This window comes from Drosophila virilis, chromosome 2, assembly GCF_030788295.1.
Source record: "Drosophila virilis strain 15010-1051.87 chromosome 2, Dvir_AGI_RSII-ME, whole genome shotgun sequence".
NCBI classification, from domain to species: domain Eukaryota; kingdom Metazoa; phylum Arthropoda; class Insecta; order Diptera; family Drosophilidae; genus Drosophila; species Drosophila virilis.
In genome coordinates, this window is record NC_091544.1 from 6458071 (window position 1) to 6477744 (window position 19674).

At 42.0% G+C, this 19674-nt stretch overlaps 4 protein-coding genes across 6 annotated transcripts; 2 read left to right on the top strand and 2 right to left on the bottom strand.

The window, feature by feature from the left end:
* Positions 1-8682: 8682 nt before the first annotated feature.
* Positions 8683-9594, top strand: MAGE. The gene has a single exon (XM_002054622.4). The coding sequence runs from the start codon at positions 8772-8774 to the stop codon at positions 9567-9569; it is 798 nt and encodes a 265-aa protein (XP_002054658.1). The 5' UTR covers positions 8683-8771; the 3' UTR covers positions 9570-9594.
* Positions 9595-10282: 688 nt separating this feature from the next.
* Positions 10283-13308, bottom strand: Sas-4 (spindle assembly abnormal 4). 2 transcript variants are annotated; one of them, XM_002054621.4, is made up of 2 exons: positions 11289-13308; positions 10283-11233 (listed from the first exon to the last, which is right to left on the bottom strand). In XM_002054621.4, exons 1-2 carry the CDS (start codon positions 13230-13232, stop codon positions 10376-10378), a joined length of 2802 nt encoding a protein of 933 aa, XP_002054657.2. In that variant the 5' UTR covers positions 13233-13308; the 3' UTR covers positions 10283-10375. The 2 variants fall into 2 exon arrangements, with proteins under 2 accessions (XP_002054657.2, XP_015027747.1); XM_015172261.3 differs by having other exon boundaries at positions 10283-11236.
* A 97-nt stretch (positions 13309-13405) lies between these two features.
* Positions 13406-19433, bottom strand: LOC6630799 (GPN-loop GTPase 3). The gene is made up of 3 exons (XM_002054619.4): positions 19289-19433; positions 18571-19229; positions 13406-13630 (listed from the first exon to the last, which is right to left on the bottom strand). Exons 1-3 carry the CDS (start codon positions 19331-19333, stop codon positions 13471-13473), a joined length of 864 nt encoding a protein of 287 aa, XP_002054655.2. The 5' UTR covers positions 19334-19433; the 3' UTR covers positions 13406-13470.
* gfzf (GST-containing FLYWCH zinc-finger protein) lies at positions 13718-18420 on the top strand. Of its 2 annotated transcripts, XM_002054620.4 has the most exons (4): positions 13718-14479; positions 14964-16960; positions 17471-17618; positions 17685-18420. In XM_002054620.4, exons 1-4 carry the CDS (start codon positions 14024-14026, stop codon positions 18243-18245), a joined length of 3162 nt encoding a protein of 1053 aa, XP_002054656.2. In that variant the 5' UTR covers positions 13718-14023; the 3' UTR covers positions 18246-18420. The 2 variants fall into 2 exon arrangements, with proteins under 2 accessions (XP_002054656.2, XP_015026867.1); XM_015171381.3 differs by lacking the exons at positions 13718-14479; positions 14964-16960 and adding an exon at positions 17121-17259.
* Positions 19434-19674: the final 241 nt, after the last annotated feature.

The following is a 19674-nucleotide window of genomic DNA, read 5'->3' on the forward strand; positions in this document are numbered from 1 at the left end:
CTTGACATAATCGAAATCGAAGTCGCGCTCTCGCATGCCTCAGGTGTGTCTATTCTCTGTTTCTGTGTGTGTATGTGTGCTGGGTGTGGGTGTGTTGCTGCTGGCAAAAGCCGTTGGATTTTTGAATTTAGCAACGGAAGGCTGCAGCTACATAAATTTGACAAGGTAAACTCAGCGAACTTCTTTGAACCGGCCAACCAAAATCTCAGTCGCAGTGCGAGTCTCAATGTCTCAATGACACTTATTGGTGCGATTACGCCCACTGCTTAAGATTTGTCGCGGGGTCTATAAACTCGGCGTCTGACTTTCAGCTAGCACAAAAGGCAGCTTACAAAATTCCAGCTAACTGCATGCGTGTCGCACACATATATAAAGGTAGTAAGTAAGCACTCGTAGGCGGATTAAGAAAAGGTTCTTCTCTTTTATTATGCCAAGCCATAATCATCTCAATGCCAGGCTACGCCCCGAAAAATCACTGAATATGCAATTGCTGAAATGCCATCGAAGCGAAGACGCGCCCAGAAACCGTCAGCACACATCAACGGCAGGGCGAATTCTGGCCAAATTCATCAGTCAAAGAAATGTGACTCAATGAGTTCAGCACAAAAGCCAAAAGACGTCAAAAGCTGTAAACCTAAAGCCCACAACTATCATGAAAATGTGCAGCAGTGTCTGTTAACGTTAAAGTTGTTCACGTTGTTCGCGTTGTTGCGGTTGTAATTTTAAATGCAAAAATGCAAAAATTCCAAAATGCGCTTATGCTATTGCACAAACTTTGGCCAAGTGTGCGCCACAATGGCACTGTGGTACCATTGTTAGTCACACTGTCAGCTGTGTGTTTTGCTGTTTTTTTTTTTGCCGCTTATCTTGGGCTGCTGCTGCTGCTGCAAAGAATAATAAAAAACAAACAAACGTTGCAACTTTACTTATGCACTCATTTCTTGAATGTAGCAACAAGTTGCTAGCTGAACATGGCTTTGAAAGATAACTAATGTGAACAAAGCATAATAGAAAACAACAATAACAATATTAGCTTGACTAGAAGCTAGCCAGAAAAGGTTGCAGCAGCAGCATGAGTCACGGTTAACAGACAAAAAAAAACGTCTAGGATATTAAAAATTAGACAACATAATCCTTACGGCAACTATTAAAAATATAACATAATATTTCAAGCACATTCGCAACGAAAGACTTAGTTTACGCTCAATATAAACGAATGACTTAGGCAACAAACTCTTTTTCGAGCAACCAAAAACATTCAGGCAAGGACACAGTTTTATTTACGTATTCCAAACAGATGCAGAAATTCAGAAACACACATGACAACTTTTGAGTCATTTCAATATTCAAAGAAATGCCCCATTGCCGTTTCCCATTCCCAGGCTCATGCAGAACGTTGTGTTCCTATGATGTCATGTCTTTGAATATCATTTTGCTCATAAACATTTCGGCTCGTATATATTTCGGTTGGGCTTTCAATATTTTTATCAGGACTCTGCGTTTCGGCCAGCAAGCGCAGCGGCCTTTTTGAACGAATTTCATTTGTGACTAAATGCTCGCATACATATATATATATATATGTATATGCATATATGTATATATACGTATACAAACAACTTGTCTGCAGGCACAACCGGTGTCGCTGTCTGCTTGAGCTTGGCTTTTGTTTGTTTTATACTTATATGTAGCAGCATGTTTATATAGACATGGGTATATGTCTGCTCGGCTGCATTAAAATGCACGCTGCTTATGTGTGTGCAGTTGTGTGTGTGTGTGTGTGTGTGTGTGTGTATATAGGCGTATTTCATACATAGTCTGAGGCATGCATTTGTTTTCGACTGCGTTGCTTTACTTTTACTTTCATATGCAACTGGTTGCCGACGTCGACTTCAATGGGGAAGCAGCAACAGCAGCGAATGTATTGGGTGTCTCGCGGTGTCTGGCAGTCTCCGAGTCACGGGCCACAAACGAAATTGTTTATAAAGTGATTGTCAATCATTTTTGGTAGCATGTCGCTTAACCGACTTGACAACACCACACACACACACACACACACACACACACACACACACACATACAGCAACAGCAGCTGCTACACATTCGGCCACATTCGCTTGGCCATATGCTCAATCTGGCCCGGGTTTGCTCAATTAAGACGGCTAATACTTTTATCAATTAATTTGGTAATGTATTGCTACATGTACACTTATTTAATGCTCTTATCAGATATACATGCACAGATGCATAATAAATATAAATATTTATCGAAATTGCAGTATAAATTTCGAATACATTATTTCGTATATGATCTCACTATGGCTTTAATTTACTTAACTGCCGACTAGCCAACAAATAAAGTGATCCGAAAAGCAAAGTATTGACGTAATGAGGCCCAAAACATTTAGCTGCGTTGCAAAACCAATTAGCTAAACGCTTTTAATGACCAAATAAGGAAAAGCGAAAAACGAATTGAAGCCACACATTTGTTGCTATCTGTAGCTCTTTTAAATTGTTGCAACCAGCTTGGCCTGAGCAAACGAAATGAGATTACTTTGATTTCATGATTCGGGTTTGGCTTTGCGTTACAAATAACAAAAACCTCTGTGTGATTTGACGCGCAAATTTTCATGTGTAACCGAAATGAAGACATCAGCTCTGAAAACCTCACAATAATAATATCCCCATATACTTGGCCTCTCATCAAAAATTGCTTGCGCTTTTATGTAATGTGGAAATATTTTTGGTTTGGCATTCGGCTCATTTCTATGTAGATTTCTGTACAAAATTCGTGTTTTTAATTCGTTTAATCATGCTAGGAAATTATTATTAAACTTTCCCTATACTGCAGTCATTTCGTTGGCATCAGATTTCTTGCGATTTACCGATGGCAAATCACACGCATATCGAATTACTGAGACTAGTTTAATCAAATGATGGATAAACAAGCATATACTAACAAATAAATATAAATTAATATGAGCCTTATAGCTAGAGACAAAATATGTTGCTTTATATGGTTAAGTTTAATATTAGGAAAATAGTAACAACAATTTGAACAAAAGACCCCAAAAAATATGACTCAAAATGACTTAAATTTAAATTTAAGAAAAATAAAAGACAGCTTAATATGGGAGAGCTTTCTAGTTCACATTCTTAATTTGTGTAATGACAGTTTAATTCATTATAAAGTGCACGAGAATCAGAAACTTCTATAAGACCGTTCGTATGTTTTGTGAAAGGAGGAAGTTTCATATTCTATAATATTTATAATATAATTATGAACTACAAGCTTTTCTCAACAAATAGGTAATATTTGTTATGTTATATTTCCAATGTATTTAAAATTGATAGCCACGGAACATATATTGATTTGTGGGAATTCATTTAACAGGAAGAAAGATGCATTTCCGGCCCAATGTACATATTTTTGTTCAACATCAAAAAACGGAGTAGCCATCACCTGGCTCTGCATGTCCTTACGTATTAACGTGACGATCTCAGACTCTTTAGAGCTACAAATTTGGAAGATTTATCCTGATATTACACCTGCAGATTTAGTTTGTTTTAAATACCTGAAAGCTTGCATCGTTTCTCCGAGATGGATAAGAATCGATGCATCATAAATCGTGTGCTTTGTTTCTATGTTTGTATATATACATATATATATGTATGAATAGAAGGAAGCTAGAATAATTGCAACGGCAGCTCAGAGCTCGGTACAAAGTATCCACCAGTCGGTCACTCCCGACAGAGCACTTGCTAATTAATTTCAGGTAATATTTGCTCAGATATATTAACTCTGCTGCGAAAGAATACGGGTATATGCAAATTTACTTCGAAAATATCTAATAAAAATATGACCACAGTTATATCGATGCAATGATATCTATGATATATGATGCATGATATTAAATATTAATTTAATTAATTTATAAGCCCGACTTCTGCCCTTATAAGCTGAAAGGCAGGTTAGCTTCCTCCCTCAGCGCACCACAGTGTTCTGTTAAGTATGCTTGTTTAAATAAGGTACAACTATCAAATTATTTGCACAGGTGTACAAATGTGTGCTTGTCCAATGCCAAAGACTACATATATTATAAACACAATAAAAGCTCTTATAGCACAAATACATTTCAAATTTAGTCATTGCCTTAACCAGCTCAAGTTGTTTAGCGAGCAATTGACCCACAAAAACAAACACTTTAAAGTGTCATTTAAATAGTCGTTTGACATTTTGACGCCAGCCGCAAAAGTCGTTGACATATTGGCCAGTCAGCCAGCCAGCCAGTGTGAGCCATGGCCGTGACTCCTCAGTGATCTGTGTGCGACACAGCTTGAGCATCACATGGCCCAAAATGTTGCGATACAAAAATTCATTAAAAAAAAAAATAATAGTAACAAAATATTGCACTTTTATGTGCCCGTTGTGAAAGCTTTCACACAGGAAGCGGGCCAAGTTTTATGTAATCAATTTATGGTAAATATTTTCTCAAATGCAAATTTTCGCCCAAGGCTGTTGGCGACAAAATTGAGGACTGCATACTAAATACAAGAAAAAAAACACTGTGATTCACATTTGTCACGTTCGATTTGAGTCTGTTGAAAAAAAAAACACACAAAAAAGTTGTCAATCGACCTTCACGCGCTGCGAAAGTTGATTAAAAAACGTCACTAAAAAGCGAATTCAATTTTATGAGCAACTGTTTAATATTTGCCCAGCGTACACAATTATGTGGGGTATTTTTGGTAGAACCAGGTGACGCATGGCGCGGGTATTTCAGGCACAAAAAAAAAACCGCGCTGATTTATATGCAAGGAGCAAACATTTAATTAGACTCTTAAGATAGGATTGTATTTAATTCATAATTAATACACTTTATGAAGCGAAGCATTGGCCTTTTTGGCCAACTTTAGAGCCATTCCGTTAATAGATTAGATATAAAACTCAAATAAAAAGCAGTTAGAATAGCCAGCGTGATCGTGAATCTCAAGAGCAACAAAAGCAATAAAAATTGAAGGCAAAACCCGAACACAGACCGCAACAAGCGCCCGAGGAAAACAAAAACAACTTCTTGATGACCTTCACGAAATGTAGCCACAAATATTTTGGCCAAAGAGAGTCAATAAGCGTACATGTATTGGTATATAAATAGAAGATAAGTGCGGGTCATTAATAAGTATATAATAATTGTTCATCCGCTAACTTTTAATAAATTAGTCACTCTGCAAGCATTTTTGATTTGGCAATATCACGTTGAGCTCTATTCACAGCGCACAATCTGTGCTTGCAGGTCTTTTTTTGTAGCCATCACAAATATGTGAAATCCGCTTAACGTGCTATTATTATATATTAAATAGAGAAAATACTCTGGACCCAGTGCCACATGCAGTTCGCTGGCTTTTGTGTACCGCAGCACACGGTGCGTATGCGCGATTTGGCATGCACGAGTGCACTTGGTCGCCAGCATTTACATATTTACACACATTTATTACTCGTTAATTAGTGCTATTGTTGTTTTGATCGCTGCACCTTGCAAAATTGCTGATAAGCGCCTAATTTGATTATCAGCGCAGCCATTTGTCTGTGAGTCAGGCAAGCAAAACTGATTAAATGTTGAGGCCCATTTAGGTCAACATGGCAATATCTTAATTGGAACAGAACTTATAGACATTTGGCTATGCCAACGAGTTGGCAGCATGAATAATGCAAATGGGAAATATGTTGTTAATTGTTAACCCTATTGATATTTAGCACAAATTCCAAAACTGGTCGCGCAGCACAGTCATGATTCGATTTGCGTTTGCCGTCTAATCAAAATGCCGGCTCAGAGGCTGGAGTTGTTGCCATCGCCGTTGCCGTTGCCGGAGGCGCGTGTGCACTTCACGAGCAGCTTGACACCCGTTCGACAAGAATGCCAAACAGCCCGCTGAAGGTAGACCACTTTCAAGCACAGCACAGCACAGCACGCAACCAGCTTAAGCCAAGAACAGCCGGCTAATATGGCTGAATATTTTTCTAACACTGCGGCGGATATTGTGGACTGGTTCAAGTGCTTGTAGCACATGTATAAATTGAATGAAAAATGGATCACAACTTACGTCTTACTTTATCTTATCCCCATCGAATACATTGCAGGGTATAATCGTTTTAGGAATACTCATTTAGCATCTCCGATCCAAAACAAGTATGCGTATTCTAATTCAATATCAAGAGACAAGTCGAATAGATCCTATTGCTAGCGCAGCTCAAATTGATTTCTCATTATTGATATCCTATTCTAAGTGCATACTTCGGAGCCTTTAAGAGCAAAAGAAGCCCATTATAAAATGTAGATTCTTGCAGACTGTAAACATATCCAAAAGATTTTACTCAGCTATAGGGTAGATTGGGCTTTGCTATTGACATTCATTTGGATGGGAATGTTTTGCCCCGAAAATATTTTAAGATCGGACAGCAAAAGTGTGGGGCTAAGGTAAGATGAAGCACACCTGCTTCTTTTCGCGTCTGTATGTATAAGAACGAAGCTAGAATATATATCACAGCAGCTTATCGCAGCGTGCAGGGTATCTCCTAGTCGAGCTCTCCTAAGTTGCACATGCCTACTTGTTTTAGTTTACTTTTCAAAGAAAAACAAGTTATTGTATTAAAAGTTAGAAATATATTTAAGAAATTTTTGCCATCAGTCTATCCCAGCCACGACTTTCGCATTTGAGCTCAATCATGCTCTTTGTTATTTTGGAATTTTTGTTATTAATTTATTAATAGTTTTTTGTCAAACCGTTGCGCTTTATCATGGAAATTCTAAATGACTTGCCGTCTACCATTCGCTAAATCTTAATGGCCTTTACAGCTTGCAAAGCTTTAGGGCAATTTTATTGTCGCAGTCTTACCAAAGACCTTGACTTTCTTTTTAAAATTTTCTTCGCTGACTACAATTAGCCAAACGCCATAAAAAAAAGCACTTGTATCTGACAAAGTTGACATTACACTGCGCATATTTTGAAAGCCAAAGCTGTGTGTATAGAAAGCCAACGTCAACGCATTTATAAATGTGTGTGTGTGTGTGTGTGTGTGTGTGTTTGTGTTTTTGTTATTGTTAACTCATGCATGTGGCCAGCAAGTTTCTACAAAATTGTACAGCTCGTGACATTTCACTTTAGGTGGATTTTAATTATGACCTCGCCCAACATGAGAACTCTCCGTTCATATGCTAATTTTTGGCCAAGTCAAAGTTCTTGTTCGAGCATCAAAGAGGGCACAAATAAACGGAACTCTTGCCATTTCTGACAGGCGATAACAAAAGAAACGCATACATTTTTGAGCTTAAAATTTACTTTGTTTTAGATGCCACAATGGAGCATTAATAAAGGCTTGCCGCCTGGCCAAACAGTTTCAAAATGTGCTCAAGAGTTTTCCGCCTGCACACAATTACAACATGTGTGTGTGTGTGGCAAGAGTTACGCAGTCGCAACAGATCCAGACACAGGTACATAACTAGTTTTCACTAAAACACACATTTCAAGGCAATAAACTATGTTTAACCAAAGCCGGCAGACGGGTCCAAGGCGCACTCTGGGCGCGTGTCTGCACAAAATGCATTTCAATTTCATTACGCTCGTCTGTCTGTCCGTCTGTCTGTCTGTCCGTCTGTCTGTCTGTCCGACAGTCTGTCTGACGGGGTGAATGTTGACCGTGCATGTCATTCGCATTTAGTTTTGAAAGTTGTTTGCTTCCTGCTGATCGGCGAATATTTTTGCCATTTTAATTTAAAAAAACACTTTACACACAATTTCAGCGATAAATGCAATTTGAATGCTCATCAAAGTCAATTGCTGGGAAATGTGAAAAGCCTTTGAGCTTAGAGAACTTTTTAAGCCGACGACCGTCAGTGAACTGAAATGCAATTGGACTGTGCTTAGCTAGCAAAATGCCGAGCAGTAGGCGGCAATTAATCAATAATAATCATAGGCCCATTGTTAAAGTATCTAGATGAACTTAAGGGCTACTGTGCTCAAGTACTTTGGCACACTTTGATGCCTTCAACGAGCTGATTGTTAATGAAAGTGCGCAAAGTGAAAACTGTAAGTGCAAGGTTAATGGGATTTATATAAATCACACTTTGAAGCCGGCTTAGACATGCAAATCAATCCGTTAACGGTATTTCAAGAGATTTCAATTCATGTTAGCAGACCATATTTTATTAGTTTTTTTTATCCTCAAAAGCTTAAACAATATTTTAACTCTAGATTCTCTAGCAACTATAATAACAAATGCAACTTGTCTCAATAAGATTTTAAAATAAACAACAATCCAACGAACTTAAAACGGTTCAAGGCATTATTGAAAACATTTATCAGAATTTAAAAAAAAAAAAACTGCAAATTATTTGAATTAACATTTTATCTGGCAAATGTAACAGAGATATAACAGTAGACAAAAGCGTTTCAAATTGTTCGTAAAAATAATATATAAAATATATATAAAAGGTCAATAAAAAAGAGATTGTGTGAGCCTCTTTATTTTTACGGTTTATTTGGGCCATCATACTTAATCTAATAAAATACCATATATATTATTAAAGTGTTCCTGGCTTGTTGCTTATTCAAATTTTTACTTCGATAGTTATCGATTGCATTTAACAGAATACTCATTTGGCAACTGTCCCATTTAACAGCAATCCGCAATGTTGGCAACCCTGTGACAATTTTTAGCAGCTGCTTGCAATTTCGCGCTCAAGTAAAAATTAGTTTAAGCAAATATCAAATTAAAAATGGCAAGCACCTCGCGAAATGCCTCACGGAGAACCAATACAACGCACTCGCAGTCGCGGACGATGCCAACCCAGGCGGAAGCACCACAGATCGAGATAGACCACCAAGTACGCGCCATTCTGAATTATATACTGTGTCATTCGGCGAATAAGGTGCCAATCAAGTACAATGATTTGATGCCATTGGCGGATAACAAGAACGAGCTGAGCAAGCGATTTGTGTTAGTCACCCAACTACTCGAAACACGCTATGGCATTAGGCTTGTCCAGCTTGAAGGAACTCCCAAGAGATACGTTTGCATAGCCGAAGCACCAGTGGCATCCACATACGAACTAACGGCCGCCCAGCGTCCACAGTTTACGTTGCTCTACATTATACTTACGTACATCTTTTTGCGCGGCAATCACATAGAGGAGGACAAGCTCTACGGCATGCTGGACATGATGGGAGCTAACGTGCGCGAGGAGCATGGATACTTTGGCGAAAACATATCCAAACTGATCGAGGATACGTTCGTGAAACAACAATATCTGAAGCGAGAGCGCTCACAGCTTAGTCCCTACGACGATCCCAAGATTACCTACAGTTGGGGACTGCGTGCCAAATGCGAATTCACCTATCAGCAAGTTGTCCAATTTGCCTCCAAACTGTTTGACCAGGACGAAGCCTTCTTTCAGCAACAGCTGATGTTGGCTGAAGGCATGGATAATCCCGAGATGCTGCAAGCCTCTTCTCTAGCCGCCGATAACACCGATGCCAGCTTTTCCGAGTCACAACATGCATTTGACAGCCAATGAGTCGTTCAATATAAGTGTAACTATATTACAAGTGTGTTGTTTTTTTTTTTTTGATTTGTTACAATATGACCTGATTAATACTTTGTAAACAAAGTAATGCTCTCCTAGTAAACCCTCCAACATGGAAAACTGAAGATTGCTTGCCGAGAGCCCGGCTGCTTATTCACCAAGGCGCCCCCGTACTTAATCTAAGAACGCCGACTAGGATACTTCTGCCAAACTAAGGAATGTAGTGTTTTGTACACCAAACCCTTTATAAGAAACTATAAAACCCTAAAGATACTATTGTGTTGTGTTTGTTCCATGTAAATCTGCTCTCAAGGAAGCACTTTGCTCTAAACAATCAGCTGGATCAAGGGCGCTGCCCTGGTGAACTGCAGCTTCGATTTCCTTGCTTTCAGAGCAAGTGTTGTCGACCACCCAAACAACCATTCTGTGTTTGATGAAGCTGTGGAAAATAGAAACGAGATATTCAAGGGTTTGGGTTTAGAGAGGCTTAATCGTTCTCTTCACAAGTTCGTCTATGTCAGAAGTTTGGCTTATCTTGGGTATTGAGCAGAATCGAGGTTCAGTACGTCTACGCCCGATCTGCTCCATGAATCATATTCTCTTACTCTGAACGGGCTGACGATTGACAACTAAAAAATATTCATCTGGAAATTGCTGAGGCGCCGATGGTGTAGTCCAAAATTCATTTTAATTCCTTCGACAAATTAATGACAACAATTTTTATTTATTTTACGTATAACTAATTACATTAAATTGCATTTAATATTTTGAAACCTATATCTAGCTGATAAACACGTCTAATACTTGGCATAATCCGTGTCCATTATCAGGACGCCATCCTTGTCTTTGAGACGCACACGGCCGTTGGAGTAACGTGTTTCCTGGCTGCCATCGGGATAGACGAGCTTGACAGTGCCATCGGGATACTCGCGCCGTTTGTTCAATTTGGTGTGTATTTCCTTCTGACCATTGGGCAGATTTAATATCTTGTCACCGTTGCGTAGCTGCACCAGATGCGTTCCATCCGCATATCGCCATTCCTCAAGTTTTTCCGTATTACTGGGATCGATCGTTTTGATGGTATTGTTTGGAAAGTGAATCTCGATGATGCCATTTTTGTGACGATGCTCGGTTTGTCCATTGGGGAACTCAAGTATTTCTAAGCCATCCAGATAGCTAGTGTGCCACGTGTTGGTCTCTGCGTAATAATACTTGGTCGTGCCGGCGCGTATATCTGTCTCCTTGATGTCCTTATTAAAATACAACATGCGCACGCTCATGCCATCTGCGCTGATCTTCTTGAGATTTCCATTTGGATACCAAATATCCTTACTACCGTCTGCATTAACAATTTCACGCTTAAACTCGCTGTTGCTGCTGTTGTTACGTTCGGCAACGGCTATTTCGACAGCGACTGGGGCCGCAGGGGCTGGTTTTGTAGCTTTTATGGGCACAACCTCGTCAATATCGCAGGAGCTGCTCGAGGCGTAACTTTCATTCGGTTGCTCCGATTTCTTGCGACTACGACTGCAGCTGTGGCGACGACTGGACACACGTTGTTTGGTCGCCGCCGAGTCCTGCAATATGTCACTTATGGATTTGGCTTGGCGTTTGCCATTCTCGTCCATATGCTTTGCCGTAGTCAGCGCTGTCTCCTGCTAAATTTATAACTTGAGTTCGTTTCATTTCAATATGGTAGTAAATACTTACCACCTTTGGCGCTAAGCGCGCAATGTTCCGGTTGATTTCCTGCAGCATTTTGCTGTTGTTCTCGCGAGTGATCTTTACTAGCTCCTGCTCCAGTCGCTTGTTTTCGCGACTAAGCAGTTCGATCTCGTCCCTGTAGCTGCGCTGTTCCTTTTCGGTGGCACGCAGCTGAGCACGAAGTCGCGCCTGCGCTGACACGTGAGTCTGATCTTTTTGCTTGAGCTGCAGCTGTAGGGCTTCCACCTCTTGCTTTAGGGCCGCCAGCTCCTTTTTCTCTTTGCTATTCACATTGCTCTTTTGAAGACGCATTTGCTGCTCGAATTTGCGACGCTCTTCCTCTATCTTCATGCGCTCATCATGCAAATAGATTTCGGCTTGTATTTTCTCATCATGCACACGATCCATTGCCTCCAAATGCTCCTGGGCGCACTTGGCTTGATCCAGCTCATGCTGTTGCTTCAGCCGCAGCAGCTGCGCATTTTGTTCTTTAAATGTTGCTATTTCTGTTTCTAGTTCCTGTAGACGCGTCCGCACCAGATTCGCTTGAATTTGTAGCTCTTCCGTTAATGGCTCATTGCTAGCGGCGTTCTTTGTCTGTTGAGCCGTTCTCTGTTCCAGAGCCTGAAACAGCGCCGTTTTAAATTCCTCAAAGAGCTGCACATTCGTGCCCTCTTCGAGCGTTGCCTCATCTGAATATTCGTGAGTCTCATTTGAGTCGGAGAAGCGCACGTGCACCTGAGTCTTTCCTGCTCCAATCTTTAGCGGCGTCCTGATCAAGGTAGCGTTCGCCTCGTCCTCATCTTCATCTTCATCGTTTTCACTGATGACCTCAGACACTTCTGGCTGTAATCGCATTTCGCGCAATTGCTCGGTAATAACAATCTGATCACTCTCGTCGGCGGTGTCCACCTGACGTCGCTGTTCCTTGCGTGCCATGAATGTGCGTATCAAACTGGAGTTCATGTCAATGTTGCCCTCACGCGCCTTCTGTTCAAGCAACTCAAAAATGCTAACATTATCGTCGTTTTCAACGCGTATTTGGGCCGTGCGCCGATGCAGCACTGGAGGCTTTATTTGCTGTGTATCCAGCACCTTGGCCCAGCACACGTTTACCAGTGCACTAGAGTTTGTCTCGCAGGAGGATTGTTCATCATCAGCTGTTTGTCCTTTGGCTTGCTCTGCTTCGTTAAGTTCGACAAAGTGCACCTTAGGCGATACGCTGGATTTGGAATTGTTGGTCGAGCTAAAGGAAGACTTTATATCCGGGGTAGAGCTACACACATGCTTGGCATTCATCAATAGCTGCTGAAAGCGCTGCTCTTTGAGCGATAGCAGAGGCGGAGGCTGTGCATTTGCCTTCTCTACAGCACCCGACTCTTTGTGGGTCTTTAAAATACTACGTTTCTTCGGTTTGTCCGATGTTGGCGTGCGGTACTGTGGATGTGCATTGGCAAACTTGTAGCGCGGCAAATTGTTAAGACGCAATTTATCCGGATCAACTTTAAAGCGCTGCTTTAGACCATCACCACGGCGTAGAAATGGCCGTTTGGGCTTCGCTGGTCGCGGACTTATTTGGCCAGTAGCAATCTCTGTGAGTTCGAACTCTTGCTGAGCTTTATCCTCTTCCTGCTGGTAGTTCGCATGGCGCGGCATTTCTATGGTAAATGACTGCTCCTGGTCCTGATCTTTAGTTTGCTTGTCATTGTTTTCTGTTAAACTTACATCAGCAATGTCGTTCTCCCTGCTCTTAAGTTCGTTGTGCAGTAGTCCAAGCATTTGGTACATATTGCGCTGCTCCAAGCCCAACATTAAGCGCTGAGTGTTTTGACGCTCCTCCAACAGGCGCTTCTGCTCCTCTTGCCAACGATTTAGTGCGGCTAAGCGTGTCGATATATCCTGTGGCGTTGCAGCTGAAGCGGCGATACTATTTTCATTTGAACTATCCATATTTTGCTTGGAATATCATGAAGTATTTTTATTGTTTATATGCATGGGATCCGACGCTACGCATTCAAAAAAACACCTTAATAAAAGTGTTGGAAAGTGTGGGTAAAACAGCACAGAAACCAGGGCTACATGCTTTAAACTAAACATAAATATCGCTAATGCTTTAAAAACGCTTTAATTATGTTGTTTTTTATATTTATACCTATTTTAATTTATTTACATTGCATTTGAAGACCCTTTACATATCCGGATCCCGGTCTTGGTTTTCATCCGGCTCATCAAAATCACGGACTTGCACATCTGCGTCCTCGCCATACTGCATAATGCTGTCTATCTGCAGCAAAAGATCACCAACACTCTCCTCATCGTCCACATTCAGTGGAAAAAAACGCACCAAACTACAAAATATATAAAAACTTTAGTATAATTTCGTATATGTACAGGCTGCACAGTGGCAACGCCAACGCGGCATTTTTGCCAGCCCTGGTTAGAGCAAATAATTTTTCGTCGCGTCGTAAAATGTGCGCATAAACTCAACCTTAATATTACAAATAAAGCTTAGTTTTACGTAATAAAACAAAATACAACTCAATTGCAGCATAAAAGTGCAACACACACAAATTTTTGGCGCGGCAAACAAGTGTGTCGAAAATACCCCAAAAAATCCCAAGCAACAGCAACAACAAGAGCAAAATACACTCATTTTTGATACAACATTTTTTGGGCACACACCAAAAACGGCAAAGAAGCTAAAAAACCCTGAATTTACAACCGCACTATAATTCAAAACAATGGAGGAGCAAACGGACATGGACTTGTCCAAAGTGTATGTGGTACGCTCCGCTAAGGGCGTAGATATGCTTTGCGTGGATGATTATCTTTATCATTTCGATCGCATTGGCAAAAACAACACATATCGTTGGCTATGCAATCGGCGGAAGGATAAAGTGACGCCGTGTCGATCCCGCATCTCCACCATAGTGCCAAACACAATGGACAAGACGACGCACGTTGTGGTCGATGTTATTCAGGAGCATGTGCATCCACGCTGCAGCGATCACGAAATAACAAAAGTCTCCCAACGCAAGCGTCTATCCAACATGAAAATGAACGATGCCTACAGCACCACCCAGCCAAAGCGCGCCCGCCTATACGAGCGCGCTACGGCGGGCCTTAATCCACCCGAATGGATATCCACAAGCAGAGACAGCGAATCACTTCAATATTCCTTTCAACTGGACTTTGAGGTGTGCGCCAATGCCAATTATTGTAATAAACAATATTGTTTAAAGCAATTTGGAACTCTTGAACCCTGATAAAGTTTATTATTTATTGCCATCTATATTTTAGGAAATATCAGTTGATTAAGTTAATCGCAATTTAATTGATTTAGACTTTTTCTTTCACACATTTTCCTTTTGTTTTGAAATCGTCTTCTGGCCTCGTCCCCAATATTTATTTCGCTTGTTAAAAACCTCATTAATAATCTTTCTCATTCATTTCAAGGAAAAAGTAATAACTTTTTGAATAGTAATTATATATATATAAAGTATCTAACTTTGCATCAGTTTGAGTATTAGATTAATCTCATTGAAGAGTGAGTAAAGTTAACGGCTTTGTTTAAGCTTAAATATTCTTGCAGGAATCGGGCTTAGTCCATTTCAATCCCCTTAAAAAGCATAGCATGAAATGATATATAAATTTAGACAACTTTCCTTTCAATTGTTGCAGGACAGAGATCGGGTTTACATGCTGCGGCGTCGCGATGGACGCGTCATGGTCTGCATAGACGGGCATCTCTACTATCTGGCGGGCAAGTCGTACAAGGGTGACATGTACCGATGGACGTGTGTGCGCAAGCGGGACATTGAATGCACCGCCTGGATCTGCACGGAGGCGACGCTAGCCGGTGCACATCGTTTGCATGTTATGGAATCGGATGCGCACATACATCCACACTATTCGGCGGACAAGTTAATGCAAATGTTTGCCAGACATCAGATTCTTTTGGTGGACGATGAGCAAACAGTGGAAGTGCTTCAGGAGTGCCCCAATTTGGAGTACTTTGACCCCGAGCTGAGTTTAGAGTCGCAGATGAAAGGTGACGATGTCGCCTCAATTATCATAGAAGATTGCGAGGAAAACTATGAGGTGTACATGAACATGGATGGCGTAGACACCTCCGAGTCTGTGCAGCCCGTTCAGCAGCAGGATCAGCCCCAACACGATGACGAGACTAAATGGCCCAATGCAGCTGATATCATTGACAACTATGTGTCACCACCCAACTATGATCCGCTAACCGAAACCGATCTGACCAAGTTCACGTTCCTGCCCTCGGCCAAGGGTCGCAAGGTGCTATGCTTGGATCGGCATCTATTTCACTTCGACTCGCAGAGCCGGGCAAATGGCCACATGTTCTTCACGTGCATCATGCGGCGCGACAAACAGCAAAGCTGTCACGTTCGCGTTACATTAGATCCTGTCGAGCAGGGGCCACAGGTGTTGCGCATCAATGGCGAGCATACGCACAAGCCCGATCTGCAGGAGATACTGCGGCGCATTAGTCAGCAGAAGAAGCAAGAAAAACTGCATGCAATGGAGAAGCGAGGAGGCAATCTAAAAACGGTTGGGAGGCAGTCACTTGGCAATGAGGAAGTTGAGTTTGAGAGTCAGGACGAGGTGGAAACAGAGGAGGAGGGAGAGACACTTACAGAACAGGAAGGCAAATATGAGAAACCGAAAGACCAGTCACCACCATCCAACGTGGTTATGAAAAAGGTCATTGGCATTGATGGCATCAAAATGGAGCCCGAAGAAGCCAAGGCGGCTTCAATGATTGTCGAGTATATGGACGATGGCGCCGACAACATCAGCGCCAAAATTGAAATACTCCCCAATGATTTGGAGGTCATCGAGCCCATCACAGCGACACCCAAGCCGCAACTGACCAATTTACGTAAGCGTCGCACCAACACAGTGCCCACAAGCAACAATACGCAGCTGACAGCAACGCCTTCGGACATGGATCTGACCAAAATCTGCACACTACGCTCGGCGAAGGGCAGCGAGATGCTTTGCGTGGATGGTTACATCTATCATGCCAAGAATCGCGGCCTCATTTCACGCAATTATTGGGTGTGCATCAAGAGTCGCGATCCGGAGATCAATTGCAAAAGCCGCATATCGACGGCGACACAAAAAGACGGCTCCATACGCGTTCTGCGCGTCTACAACAGCCATAGTCATCCGTTCAGCGAGGACGATATTAAACGACGACTCTTTAACGAGATCAACAAGAAGAACAATAAAAAGCTCAAGTTCCGACCACTGCACTTCATTGGCAAGTCTCTGGAGCAAATCAAACAGGAATACGGCGACCTATCTGTCGAACAGCTCAACGTTTCCAATCTCACCGACGGCATTGTGGTCCATAAGAAGCCACGCAACAGTGCAGGCAGCAGCAGTCACAACAGCAGCAGCACATCCACAACAAGAGCGAAAGGGGAAGATATCCTAAATGCAGATGTGGCCAAGCAGAAGTTGCAAGCAGAAGAGCAGGAGCAACAGCACTATGAGGAGGACGTAGTCGTCGAGGAGGAAGAGGATCACGAGCATGCAGGCATACCTGACGAAGGGCAGTTCATGACTGTGGAGGAGGACAACACGGATGCAATTATCGAGGTGGTCGAGGAAGTGACCGATATGGAAAACTATGGCAGCATTGAGTAAGTACAGTTTAGTTGGATCAGAAGAATGAGTACACAATAGGTGCATACTAAGAATTTTATTCGGGTTAAGCATAGCATCAAAAATAAAGTTGAGTCTGTGGCGGCATAGACACTTTGCCGGGTTGCAGATTAGACGAACTTATTTACAGGGCAATTGATGGTCGACTAAGCTTAACTTAAACAACTTGAAATGTTGCACAAATATTGAAAATTAACCACGGTTTGGGCTTTCGGCTTCAGTTGGGCTTAGAAGCTGCGCGAGCGCACTTCAATTTTACGGAGTAGATTCCAATTAGGTAAATGCCGAGATATAAAAAATAAAATAAATGACAAAAACAAGAAATACGCCTATGTAACCAATATAGCTACACGATTTTTGTTTAACATTCACTTTTTCCAATGAAAACTTGCTTGTTGGCCACAAACGAAACCGGTTCGACTAGACACAAATACTCATTTGCCATCGTGTTTTTTTTTCTTTCTGTTTTTTTGCATAATTTTAAACAGACCCATTTACACGATGAAGCTGTACGCCGTATCCGATGGTCCGCCCTCGCTGGCCGTGCGAATGACCCTCAAGGCCCTGGACATTCAATATCAGCTAATCAATGTGGACTTTTGTGCGCTGGAGCACCGCACAGCGGACTATGCCAAGGTACGATACACACAGAAATCGAAGCAGTAAAATTGATTTTATAATTGAATATTTTATTGTCCGCAGATGAATCCACAAAAGGAGATACCTGTGCTGGACGACGATGGCTTCCATCTGTCCGAGAGCATTGCTATTATGCAATACTTGTGCGACAAGTATGCGCCGCTATCGACGCTATATCCAGAGGAGCCCAACGAACGGGCGCTGGTCAATCAACGTTTGTGCTTCAACATGAGCTTCTACTATGCCCCAATCTCGGCGCATAGCATGGCCCCCATATTCTTCGACTACGAGCGCACGCCCATGTCTCTGAAGAAGGTGGAGAATGCGCTCGATGTGTATGAGACGTATCTGCAGCGCTTGGGCACCAAATATGCAGCCAGTGACAATCTTACCATTGCAGACTTTGCATTGGTATCGTCTACACTGTGCCTGGAAGCCATTGACTTTGATTTATCGCCGTATCCGCTGGTACAGAAATGGTATTCCACCTTTAAGGCGGAGTATCCAGAGCTTTGGCAAATTGCCAACAGCGGCATGCAAGAGATCAATGCATTTGAGCACAATCCGCCGGATCTTTCCCAAATGGAACACCCATTTCATCCAACGCGCAAGAACAAGGCATGAATCTAGTGCCGAATTATAGATATTAAGTGCATTTGCTGCTTTAAGGCCAGCTTTGATAGTTGAAATATACATACAAATATTTTATAAACAAATTTAAATAATGGGTATATGGAATGTTATATACCATTCCTTGCATGCTAAGTAAAGGTTTTTTAAAACAGTTTTAAGAATTTAACTATAAATCAACTTAATTTTCAAGAAATGGGCCAAATTTTCAGTGTAAGAACGGGCGAAACCTATAACTGCGACTTCGAGGAGGATGGAGGAATGAAATATGCTTCGTCAAGACTTCCCACCCGCCCTAAAATAGCTTACAGACACTCACCTAAAATCCTCGATGAGCGAGCCAATCGCCTCAGTGAGCTTCCGGTATTTCTCACCAAATCCCGTGCCAATGGTCAGCTCCCCCATAAGATTGTGCGTGTCAGGCTCCAAATATAGTTCCAGCTGCTTGCGCGCTTCTGCGCTCAGCAGATCCACTTTGGTCAACACATTCACATGCGGCTGCTCCATGTTCGCCATGACGCTAAGCGCTGCCATGGTGCCCGATATAAACTTGGCGCCATCGACCATGAACTGCGAGTCAAGACAGAAGACGACGCAAATGCGGAAATTCCAGGATTCTAGCAGCTGCACCAACTGTTTGCCCATCTTGAGATGCGTGAACAGCTCTATTTGGCCCGGCATATCAAACAGTATATAATCATCGTCTGGCTCGCCCAGCATTAGCTCATCTTCGCCGCCGCACAGTTGCGCCTTGAGCCAGTCCTGATTCTCAATGAGAAACTCTAGGCAGAAGATCAAACCTCCATTGGGTCCGTAGTGTAGCTCTTCATCTTCCATGGCATCATCCAGATGTATTAGCTCTCGTATGTCCGCAAGCGGAGAGTAGTTAAAGTGCTCCGCAGCTGGATCCAAATTCACAACCTGAATGTTTCGCTTGCTGTCCGTCGCATGTTGTTGCATATAGCTGCAATATGTAGACTGTAAAAGGCAATTAGATCTTCACCGGTCCAATTAAAAATTGTATGTTTTAAGCATGCCTTGCCGCTGCCAGCGGGTCCCACAACAATTTGTGCAAACCGCATTTTAAGTTTTATTTAAAATTTTAAATAAACGCAAGCAGCAAATTGCATGCGCGTGCGGCCGATGTAGTGTTGAAAGGCGTCCGACGAAAGCTTTATTGCGTTCTGGCACATGCGCTGGTGTGGCAACGCCATGCTATGCTGTCGCACAGATTTAAAATAGAAAGTGACCAGATCTCATCGTACAGCTGTTGAGTTAATTAAATCTGCGATTTAACTGCCAGACATCATAAACAGAAATGTGACGCGTTAATTTACATATGATCGGATTGATTTATCAAAACGTTCAATCACACCACAATTGCGCCCACCCTGCTGAGGCTAAGCCTAATTGCTGATAAACA